Source organism: Rousettus aegyptiacus, unplaced genomic scaffold (genome assembly GCF_014176215.1).
Source record: "Rousettus aegyptiacus isolate mRouAeg1 unplaced genomic scaffold, mRouAeg1.p scaffold_m13_p_4, whole genome shotgun sequence".
NCBI lineage: Eukaryota > Metazoa > Chordata > Mammalia > Chiroptera > Pteropodidae > Rousettus > Rousettus aegyptiacus.
Window position 1 is genome coordinate 89,736,640 of NW_023416307.1, and position 12,274 is coordinate 89,748,913.

The following is a 12,274-nucleotide window of genomic DNA, read 5'->3' on the forward strand; positions in this document are numbered from 1 at the left end:
TGTTGTATTTTTAAAAGGGGGTAGATTAAAATGAGGTAGTATCAGACAGTAGACACTGAATTCAGACTTTTATTTTCCTAAGTGGAAATATCTGGGTTTTTTTCGTTGATTATAAGAATTTTTCTAAAAAGCAACAGAAAGTGAAATTCTCATTAGTGTTCCATTTCTTTTAGAATCTATTATATATATATTTTGACAACAAAAGGCTCATGTACCTAGTGTACTTATTCTCTTAATTGCTTTTGCTCACTAACAGTTTTCCATATCAGTGCAGCTATATTTAGATGTTTATCCTTTCAAGGCTGTGTAGCAGTCTATTGTAAGGATGTACTACAGTTACAACAGGGTACCATGAGGTACACTACTGTTGGAATGATTTTGGCTGCAGTTTTAACCTTTTGGGTAATTACCTAATTTATTGTGAGCAGTCAGGTACCATGTATGAAGTTCTAAGGTGACCTAAATTACCACGATCATTATACCTTTACAGCACTGTGCATATAAAAATAAGGCTAATATGAGTAATACTACAGTACAACAAATATTTGCCAGTTCTTAAAATGGAAAATGTATTTATTAACATTCAAACTCCCTTCATACAAGGCAATATAAAAATTCTAACATTTTGATTATACGTGTCTATTTTCTACAATTACAATGATGTATAATTTAGCTTTTCATAATACATTGTTTAACTACATCATTCTGTTAAACACAAGCAATTATTTTCAAATCCAATACTTGAACAGCTTCCTTGTACATAGTTTAGCAGGGCTAATTAGCATAAGATGCTCTTTATTAAAGAGGTATATGATCTGTGTATTAACAGTTGCTGAAGTTTGGTATTTTTGTACAGCATGTCCTTTTTGCTTTGATCACAACACAAAACCCTTAATGATAACTGAAATTCAGTAAGTTCAGAGGCATATTGCTTTAGCTAGTTAATCAAACTCATATATAACACTAGTATTAAAAACCTTAAAACTTAAAATTTGCACTAGTACAGACTTCCTATTAGGATAAGACTACTTGGGAATAGAAAGGAAAAAGCTTTGGATTTCTTTGGGGTGCTGTTAGGATAAATGCTAAATTACCTGTTGCCTTTCACTAATGATGGCAATTTGAGGTAATACCAGAACAAATATATTCCAACCCAACAATTCTAGGTAAGTAACTTGAGATGGAAGTTGACTTCTCTCATGCTAGGTGGCCACAGCACTGACCTTGTGTGTAAAATGCAAAATGTGCATATTGTGATCTAGGTCTTAATTGCAAGCTATACTGAGGATTTTCAAAAATGTTTTGGCTATATTTCATTCCAAAGTAAAGTTGATTTGATGCTTGAGTAACAGCACCAGTCTATTATTATTGGTGAAATGAAGTACAATCCTGCTGATAAATACCAGATCAAAAAAACCTGTTTCAATAATCCGATTACACTGTAGAATATTAAAAAATAAATTATTTCTACACCAATCTCTGAAGGGAGCAAAAAAAAAATCAAATTATATACCTAAATAAACATTTTTAAAGGGAAATAACCCAGTTACCCTCTGAAGGTCAGACAGTATTTGCTATATTATAATCCTGTTCACCATTAGACTGCAGCTGGACTACAACACTGTGTTCATTAATTTCGTTTTCTGCATCACTACTGTCAGTATCTTCATTGTCGTCTTCCTCATAGTCTGAAGATTCTGTCAAGTTCTGATGTGAGCGAGATTCCGACAAAGCCCCGAATGACTGGGTGCTGACAGAAGCCAAAGGTCTAAGTAAAGGGGTATGTTCTGACACTTCATTTTCTTCTTGACTACTATCTGTGTCAGAGTCTGAGTCGCCTTGAGAAGAAACAACTTTTTGCTTGCAGACTGGACAGGTTTTTTTTGTTTTAGTCAGCCAGGGGTCTACGCACTTACAATGATAGGCTGTTGAAGCAAGAGTATACATCTTTAGGTAGTGTACTGTGGTTGAGGACATTTTTAATCTCTTACCATGTTATTCATGTTCTGATATATACATCATGCAGGGATGAGAAGAAAAGTTTGAAAATTTTTATAAATGTATCCTTATGAGACTATTAGCACAGGGCCCAGTTATGGTATATTAATAACTATTTTCTGTCTCCTAATACTGAACCTACATATAAATTTACTATGTGAATTCAAAGCAGTATGTCATTATTCATACCATGAGAACAGGGAAGGATTCTGAGCTTATCTCCATCTTCATACTCATCCAGACAAATGGCACATACATCATATTCATCTCCTATGACAGAAAATAGTAAATAAAATTCATTTAAAGTTGCAGAGATGTATTCTTACCTTTTCAACCTTTTCAAATTAGGTCTTCTTCAGTTATTTTAAATGCCTTTTGATTTACATATAAATGATACTTCTTGTTTTATGTCTGATCAGGGACCTACTTGCTTCAAGTTCAACTTCAGGAACCTGAAATTTAAATTATTAACCTTTTACCTAAAATAAAAAATGGATGTCAAATTTGTTTACCTTGATTACTTTTGCAAAAGATTTTTATAAAAATAATACTATTAGTGTTTTATATAACTATTCAAATGCTGGTTTTGAAAAAAATAATGGCAAAGACAATGAAATTCCACTTTTTAGATTTCTTAAAGTCTCTGGGTCATTTTTAAAGTAAAAACAGAAACATGTTAGAACATACTCAATTTTTTAAAACTATATTAGTGGATAAAAACATTTGGAATGGACACACTGAGCTTCAAATTTCCATTCCAACATTTACTACTTCTGTGTTTGGTGCCTGGCAAGTTAGCTTTTGACATCCAATTCTTCTATCTGTAAAAAAGATTCTATCTATGTTGCAGGTTTGTGAGAATGAATTGAAATAATGTCAGCAAAGGGCCAGGCAAATAGGTATTCACTAAATGGTGTTTATTATTAATATCACTGCCTTTATAATTTCTGATTGTTGAACATCACCTTTAAATCATGAAAGTTGTTTAAATCATAGTTCTTTGTGGAATTCAAGTGTAGTTATAAGTTTTTAAAGAAACTATCAGTCTTAAATAATGTGGCACGTACAGTCTTTTTGAGTCAGTGGTGGCTTTGTATGTAGTGGCAATGACCATCGTGACTGCTTTCAATTCACTGTTTTTCATTAAATAAATGTTAGGTAGTAAAAACTTACAAAAATCCCAGGGAACTAATGACAGTTAAATTCATTGCCCAACACCCCCCACACAATAACAACCTTGGGAGGCATGTGAGAATAAAGCTAGTATCTGGATAGAAAGGCTGGATGAACATGATACATGAAGATGGGAATGATACCTCTATTAAAACAATCTTTAACTTCCTTTACTCATTTAACATAGCACATTTAGGAGGGGTCCTAACTAGAAAGCTTTAATGAAAATTACTCATTTTCTTATAGCATCTTGAATATGGTTACTATTGTATCTCCTATCAAATACGTTCTAAACAAATTAAAGATTCTGTATTAGAACATCCTGTGTGTTATTTTTTGAGATCGATAATACCCATCTCATTATTAAGAGACCAAATGACTCCAATATAATTAATTATACAGTTGATCCATTTACATGGACTTTGAGGACAGTTAATACATTAAGCAATTTAGTCATGACTGATTTCATACAAATCTAACTTTCAGTTTATAATTTTGTGATAATGTCCATTAAAAACATAAAATTAATACAATTGAACAGGAACAGACTCATCCAAAGCTATGCCGAGGCTTTAAGCTTCATTTCACTAAGGTAGGGGAGGCTATCCTGCATTATCCAGGTGGGTCCAATGTAATCACAAAGACCCTTACAAGTATAAGAGGGAGGCAAAAAAGTTCAGCCAGGGAGGTGCAATGTTACTGGCTTTGAATATGGAGGGGAGGAGGGTCACAAACTGAAGAATACAGTGGTCTCTAGAAGCTGGAAATGGTGATGAAATAGATTCTCCCATGGCCCCCAGAAAGGAAGCAGCCCTTCCAACATCTGGATTTTGGCCCAGTGAGACCTGTGTCGGACTTTTACAGAACTGCAAGATAATAAATTCGTGTTGTTTTAACCCACTAAGTTTGTGGTAATTTATCACAACAATAGGAAATGAAAACAGGTAATATCTGGGTTAGCCTTATATGGAATTGATGCTTCAGGGTCACTGAATTGTTCCAAGTAATGGATTTATATTGATCTCCCTTATTTTCTAGCCACTGCATGCACTTTGAAGATGACAGGTTAAGACTCAAAAGTGTAGTTTGTGATCATGGACCAGACTGGAGCCTGCCTAGTGCTCTGTAGAGCATTAACACCCATGGCCTTGGACTTGTGATGAAATGGTAAAGCACATCTTAGAATGCCTGGGTTCTTATCCTGATCATTTTATTACCTATGTAACCTTGTGCAAGACACTTAGCATCTGTTTCACTATTCTCAACGAAAAACAAATATTAACATATCTATGTTTTAGGATTGTTGTGGAATAAAAGTGATAATGCAGGTAGAGTACATAGTATTTGGTGCATACAGTGCTTCTTAACTAGTCTCCACCTAATGAAACTGGCCCAATAGCCATACTGGCTTATGACAAGGCACACTGAAAGCCATGGCTAGGGGACTGCTTTCTAATTACCCCCATGTGCTTCTGTCCCATCAAATGAATGTGCTTACAAAGAACTAGTGGCAGTGGTCACTGAACCCATTTGTTATACTTACAGTAACTATAATTTAAATACTCAGTGGCCTTTGAACTGTGACAATAAAAGACGTCTGGTTTTATTTGAAAGCTAGGTTGACTGTATTAGAACACAATAAAAAACTAATTGCTCCTCTGATCCCTCTCCTGCCAAAATTTAAGTTATGGGGAAGATATCTAAAAAGTTGGATAAAAATATATTTATAAAAAACAAGAATGAAAGCAGAATCCAATTTCTGACCCATTTTGAATATTTTTAGTTTAAAAACTAGAAATAGAAAACGCATCATGTACCATTAGAATTTGGAAATTTAGTCAGTAGATTCACAATCTAGATCACGGCAAACATGCGACTGGAGAATGGATTTATATAAGGTATTCTTTATGATTTACAATTTTGGCATATTGAAAATATAACCAATTTGTCCACTGGTTCTGGTAGCATAAAAAGACTATAACAAATGCTAATATATATTAGTTTTGTTAGTATCAGCACCATGCTAGAAAGTTTTATTGCTTAGTATAAACTGGTAGTTCTCAAATGGAGATGATTTTACTACCCCGTCCCCAACCCCCCACCCCAAGACATTTGGTGGTACCTGAAGACAGTTTTGGTTTTCAAAACTAGGATTTGGTGCTACTGGCATCTGGTAGGCCAGGGATGCTGCTAAACAATCTACAATGCTCTGGACAGCCCCTCAAAGAATTATCCCATCTAAAATGTCGATGGTGCTGAGGTTGAGAAACCCTGATATAAAACCCCTCCAGGCTTTATCAAACACAGACTTTGCTAATTTACTAGTTTAGAAGTAGAAGGGTTGAGATTCATGTTTGTTATGTTAAAAAATATGGAAGCACTTCTGCCTGGAATGTTTTTGGCATTACTGTTATTTGAATAATGTTTCAGAAAATTTTCAGGAAGGCACATTTAAAGTCTCATTAATCTGGAAATGTTATAATATGTAGGTAGACAAAACTTTGATTTTCCCCTCTAAATCTATTCCTCCCTAGTTTTCCCACAAAACCTTGGGTCATCAGGTACAGCAAAGGCACTGACCCATCAGAATAGGAAACACACACAGACTTAAGGCAGCCATTGCAGTGGTATGAATTGATTATCAGGCCTGGGTGTAACCCCGATGCCTCTTTCTCTTAGAGCCTCCTCCACTCAATCTGTCACCAAGTCCTATAAACTTTTATCTGTATAGCAAACATCCTGAATCTCTCCCCTTCTCTCAGTTTCCTCAATTACTCTGGTCCAATATGCTAGGTTACCATAAGAGCCTCTCTAGTCTTCCTTCTATTCTTGCCCCATGAGGTTTTTCCTCCATGTCAGCCAGGGTGATTTTTTAAAAACATCAATCACATCATGTCAATCCCATTTAAATCATTCCTCCTCATCTCACTAAGAATAAAATCTGAGCTGCTTATGATGGCCTTCATATAGCCATCTACGATCTGCCTCCCTCTCCCATCTCATTTTGCACCAGTCTTGCTTCAACCACAATGGCCTTCTTTCAGTCTTGAAAAAACAAATATGACAGATGGGTAGGGACCTGCATTTAGCCATGTTATAACGAAAACATCTGGACAAGAAATTAAATATAGAAAGAGGAATTGCCATTTCTAGAAACAACTCAAAAGTGAGCTAGTTTGAAATAATCTAGTCATAACATAAAAACTGATGCAGAGCTTAACTGTTCAATTTTATAACAAACTAACCCAGGCTGAGGATAGGTTTCCTCAAAGTAAGAGAGTGAACATTTAGAGCTAAACACATATGTATGTTCTAATATGTACGTTTTAAATAATATGTACGTTAATATGTACGTTTTAAATAATTTGACTAGAGAAAATGTTGCAATGGATTCATGAGCTTCAAAGCAAAAACCACCAATCTTGCAGAGAAAATGCCTTGCCATTTATTTCCTGCTTTGCAGTAAGAAAACTGGCAGCAGTTTCTAGCAAATAAAAATAAGCAGATTTTATCTTCTGTTCTCCCCTCCTGCATAGCGGTTCCCAAGAAATATGAACAAAACAGGATAAAATATTTTTAAAGCCGGAACTGTTTGAGAAATCTTCCTGTTTATTTTTAAGTCCTGAGCAAAGGAACTAATTTACTTTTAAGGTTAGATTAAAGGCAGTTAGTTATATGTAGTTACAGAAACTAAGCGTGCCTTAAAAGGTACAGTAAAGAAATAAAAATTATAAAAGTTAAGGTAATGCTCCATTTTTATGTAATCTGCTATAAAATGCTATACTGCTTTTTTCCCAGCCTTTGAAATAAAATCTTTCTCCTTCTATACATTTCTTAGAAAATTTCAATGATTAAGCTATAAAAGAAAAATGCCTGGAACTTAAAATTTCAAATATGAAACCCCTTTTTTAAAAACCATTTTCATCTCAGGGATCTAGCTCAATATACTTGATGGGGTAGGTAGGTGGATAGCTCCCACAGAGACATAAGGATTTTTCATCTGCTATGAAACATGGTATGTGGTAACCAGTCTTATGGTTACGGACTTGGAAAAATGTATTCATTGAAAGACACAGGAAATCCAGGAAACCACAATTTCAATCGAACAATTTTGAGGAGAATAATGAATAATGAAGAAATTTATAAGGAAGTTGGCTGCTTCAGAAGCAAGAAAACAATTAAAAGGCTATTATATGTGCTAGAAACAGCTAAGTCAATATTTAAATCATTTAAGTATTAATCAGCACAAACATCCTGAAAGAGGTGAAGATCAATAAGGTAACTAAGAAGATTTAAGATGATCATGTCCCCAAAGTGTGGTAAACATGTGAGAGTGCTGACTAACCTTTATAGATGCCCTCATTGTGCAGGAGTCTTAAGTTAGTGGGTTCTGTGGGTTTCATTACACTCTGTGCTTATGGAAGATTTCCAAAAGCCAATTTTTTTTTGGTTTGTTGGCAAATATTTCCAAAATGTTATAGATTCCCCTAACATTAACATTTCCATTGCATTCTAAGCCTACAAGAAGTCTTTTAAGACGTCCATGGTTTGGTGCTATGACTCACTGGAGTGATGGGTACCCACAGAATTGTCGTACACATCCCTTCATGTTTTTGATCACCTAATAATTTCATCTACAACTATAAGAAAATTGGCAATAATTGGGATTTTTTTTTCTTTCTACTATCTATGCACACTTTGTCAAAACCATTAGAGTACACTAGAACATACATAACAAATATACCTATTTTACTTTAAATGCCAAATCTCATCATAACCAAAGAATTCTAAAAAATATATAACTAGCTTAAACTTATGGTTATTGGAAAGAAATTGCAAGTGTAATATTTATGAAGTTACATATTTTTAAGCTGCTTCATGATTTTGGCAGTCTTTTGTCATAAATATTTAATGACTGAATTTTGACATCACTAATATTTTCTTTATGATTTTTGTTTAAAAGGTCATTTTGTATTTGTAATAATTGCTACCATCTGTTGAACTGTTGTTGCTGTGTGCCAGGCACTGCTGTTATAAGCATTTTTCAATATATTGATTTAAACCTCCCAACCACCTTACGAAGTTGGTATTGTCAGTCACATTGATATATGAAGGGATGTGTTCAGAAGTTAAGAGACACACACAAGGTTACATAGCCAATAAATGGGTGATCCAGAATTCCAGCACAGGTCTGTCAGACTCCAGAGTCCATCATCCTAACCACTATACTGTATTGTATTCTAGTACATGTACTTCAAATTTCATGTTTAAATAGAATTCTATGAATCCTCTTTGATTCATAGTGTATAAAGAGTAAGATATTAAGAAATACTCTTAAGCGGACAATTATTAGAAATTAAAATGTTTCTAATACTCTTTTGATCTTCAAATTATAAGACCTAGAGAGGGAATGAAGATGTTTTTTATTTTTATCCATCATAGTTTCTTACTTTCACAAACCTTTCTAGGATTCTACAAAGTAGCAGCTATATTCTACGACTTAAAGGTCAAACATTTTGTATATATTCTGATGATGAAAGGACAGTGCCTGTGCAATAAGGAAGCAAATGACTATTGGAGAAAAAAGCATTTTGTTGGCAACTTCTTTTTTGGAAATATGGGAATTACTTCATTGAGAGTAAGAATCAAAATGATTGCCTTAGAGACCACAAATAAATCCATAAAACAAACTTAAAATCCAAGCCTAGTTGCTGACATCAGCATTGGCAAATTCCATTTTGAATAATTAAAAAAAAAAAAAAAACAAAAAAAACTAGCTTTTCCCTATATTCTAAACAGCTATTCTATATTACTCTTTATTGGTCTGAACTTGGATGCATTATGCAGATAAACTACAACTGCATCCAATATCTTTCTAAATAGAGAAGCAAAAAGATTCAAAATTTGTCATTATCCTAAAATGAAAAAATCAAAATTAAAGAGATTTTAGAATGGTAAATATTGTCAGACCTCAAGTACTTAAAAAGCATTTCCTTATAATAAGTACTAAAGGTTTCATATTCTTTTTCATTATTCCTTTTCAGGCCACTAGAGAATTGGTGTACAACACCCTTTCAGAGCCAACTTCAACAATCGCAAATGTATGCTATACTGAGACATATCACTTTACCAACACGTGTGTATCTGTTTGTTTATATAAAACATAAGGACTTTTAAGAAAACAATCAATACTATTATCACATCTAACAAAATAAACACTGATTTCTTAATATCATCCAATACCCAAGGCATATTCAAATTTCTTCAACTGTCTTAAACCTGTTTTTTTTTTTTTTTCAGATGTTTACTTAAACTAGCATCTAGTCAGGGTCCAAATATTACCTCTGGCTGATGACTTGTCTCATTTAATCTAAAAGAGTCCTGCACCTTTTTTATGCATTGTTGTTAAAGAAACTGGATGATTTGTCCTGTGAATGTGTCTTCATTTGGATTTAGATGACTGCATAGATGATTCATTTTAATATGGGTACAGCACTACATTGATCACTCTATATTCAGATCAAAAATTCTACTGGCTCAATAGTTCCTTTATCCAAATTGGGGGAAAAAGCAATGCTTCCTCAAGGCACTTTATTGCTATCTACCAAAAAATATTATCACAAATATGAAAACCTCTGATAAGGAAGAATGAATAACTTTCCAGAGCTGTGCATTGTACAGCCTGTGCGATTGTGTGCTGCAGCCCAGATTCAAAATTTTTGGTAAAATGGCTTCTGGCAAGAAAGAAGAGGCATGTGAGATTTCTTTTTTGATAAACTAGATTACTTCAGTCCTCAAAAAAGCATAAAGAACATCAGTTTTCAACACTGCCAATAATCTTAGATAGTGGTGAGCCAGACAGGCTTTTCTTACTCTCAGACTGTAGCCCCAAGAGGCAAAGAAATAACTTTTTAAAAAAATTAAAATGGTCTCCAGTTCTGTTTTTATGTGGAAACCATTGATTTTATCCTTTTCATAATTAAGACTTTTTCACTGACAATTAACAACTATCAAAATATACTTAGTCAAATTATGTTTAGTCTGCCACATTTAAGAGGAAATTCATCTATTCAGTGTTTGGTTCTAAATTTCTCATAATTTGGTTTACAATAAAATAATCATAGATACGCTAAGAATAGAGTTTTATACTGTCAAATCACTGGTACAGATTAAAAATCATCTGTCAATGGACACAGTAGAGGGTATATTACCAAAGGTTTGGAACTCTGACAGCTGATGGTAAGTTTAAGTAATATTTTTAGGGCTAGTTTGAGTGAATTTAAATGGTTTGTGATTTAACCATAATTTAGGACAATGAGCAAATATCTGAGTTTCTACTACATGCCATGCTAAGTATGAATGTTTCTTGAATCTAAAAATAATTAACCTATGCAAAAAAAAAGTCTTCAAGATTTAAATTAATGAATAATTTTAAAAACATGAGGCTTATCTCATTTAATGTAGTAGGACTTCACAAAAAGATACATTAAATGTTTCCTAAACTATCTATTAATTCAATATTTAAGGAAACCTAGTATGAGGTCTTTTGATAAATTTTATTGAAAAAACAAATATGATGGTTCCTTCTTGATATATATTGTACTATTGCATCTCCACTGTTTCAGTAGCACAGTATGTCTAGAGCACAGCAAGTGCTCCATATTTATTTACTGAATGCATGAATAGATATTTAAATCTGGAATTTACTATGTAGGTTAATGTATAAGCTACTTAAGGGCAGTATTTTTTAAGTGTATTTTTAAAAAGCAGTCTGTATAAATCAGTAAAACAAAGAATTTTGTTGTTCTAAATGAAGAACTCAGTAGGATAGGTGGATGTGAGAAGACCTACAACTTTCTAAGGACACCAGATTGACATGGCAATGCACAGAGGAACAGCAATTCTCATACTTTCAGGATGGTTTATCACTGTGCGGTAAATATGATGATATATGCCCTATGACTTAGCAGTTTCACTTCTAGGTAAACAGATGATCTAGAGAAACACACACATATAACCAAGGTGGTATGAAGTAGAAGTAGATATAATAGTAAGACTAGAAGAGTGGCCCCAGGGAGTGGGGAGACTCCCAGATTTTGGTCTGGCATGTGAGGAGCTTGGAAGCTGTCAATCCTGTGCTCACAATAAGGAAAAAGCTTAATAAACTGAAAATCAATATCTCTTCTTAGCTCTATTAAAGGACTGAGGTCCCAGAGAAAACTGCTGCCCCCCAAACTGAACAGAATGGCTAATATAGAGAATCACAATTTACTGGAGTAGAGCCCAGAAACAAAAACTGTGGGACCCAGCACCAGGGTAGAAAACAAACTGCACCTGATAAATTGCTGGATGCTGAGTGTGGACAAGTTTGAGAGTTAAAAACTCCATGGGATGTTTTCTGGTCTAACATGTAAGTTGCTTAGAAAGTCACCATTCTGTCCTAACAAGTAAAAGTTTACCAATTCTTAAATCTATTAGAAAAGTGAACTCACAGGGAAAACTGCCCCCGAAAATGGAGATACAGACAGGTAGATACAGAAGAGTACACTGCATCACAGCAGAAACTCCCATGAACCATACCAGGGTAGGAAATCTTGAACTATAACTGATGAATTGGCAGAGGCCCAGTCTACAAGGCAGAGTTTAAAACTCCAGGGAAGCCTTAACACTTTTTTGTGAGTTTTACCTTGTGGTGCTCTACCAGGATCTCACAGTGAATACTGGAGAAAAAAAGTCCCTGTGAGCTCCTTCCTGGTGGTGGAAAGAGGGAAAGTAGCCATTTTGAAATATGCCAGAGCATTCTGTTCTTAACAAGCCTACCCCCAAGAGAAACTGTCTAATCAGATAATCACCTACTAGGGTTTTTATCAGAGTTTAACTGACATGGGAGAAGGGAAATACCTAACTTTAACCTCTCTAGCCATCAAGCTCCACTAAAAGCTGGGGAAAAAACTGAGAAGCACTGGTAAAGTTCAGAGCCCAAAGCCACAGGCTCACTAAAACTCTGAAACACAATCATAAGACTATAGACATGTCCCATCCCCCCACACCTTATCATCGCACCCATGACCTATTTACTGGGGTCCCTTTCATTCAGAACTTA

General features: G+C 34.4%; 1 protein-coding gene across 5 annotated transcripts in view; it reads right to left on the reverse strand.

Moving 5' to 3' along the window:
- Positions 1-544: 544 nt before the first annotated feature.
- The window catches only part of RNF13 (ring finger protein 13), a 137,862-nt gene continuing 126,132 nt past the window's right edge, over positions 545-12,274 (reverse strand). For all 5 annotated transcript variants that reach the window (XM_016156467.2, XM_016156464.2, XM_036219781.1 and 2 more), the window contains 2 exons: positions 2,188-2,268; positions 545-1,925 (listed from right to left, as the gene is read on the reverse strand). In XM_016156467.2, coding sequence (XP_016011953.1) covers positions 1,561-1,925; positions 2,188-2,268 — 446 coding nt within the window. In that variant the 3' untranslated portion in view covers positions 545-1,560. The remainder of the gene's footprint in view (positions 1,926-2,187; positions 2,269-12,274) is intronic.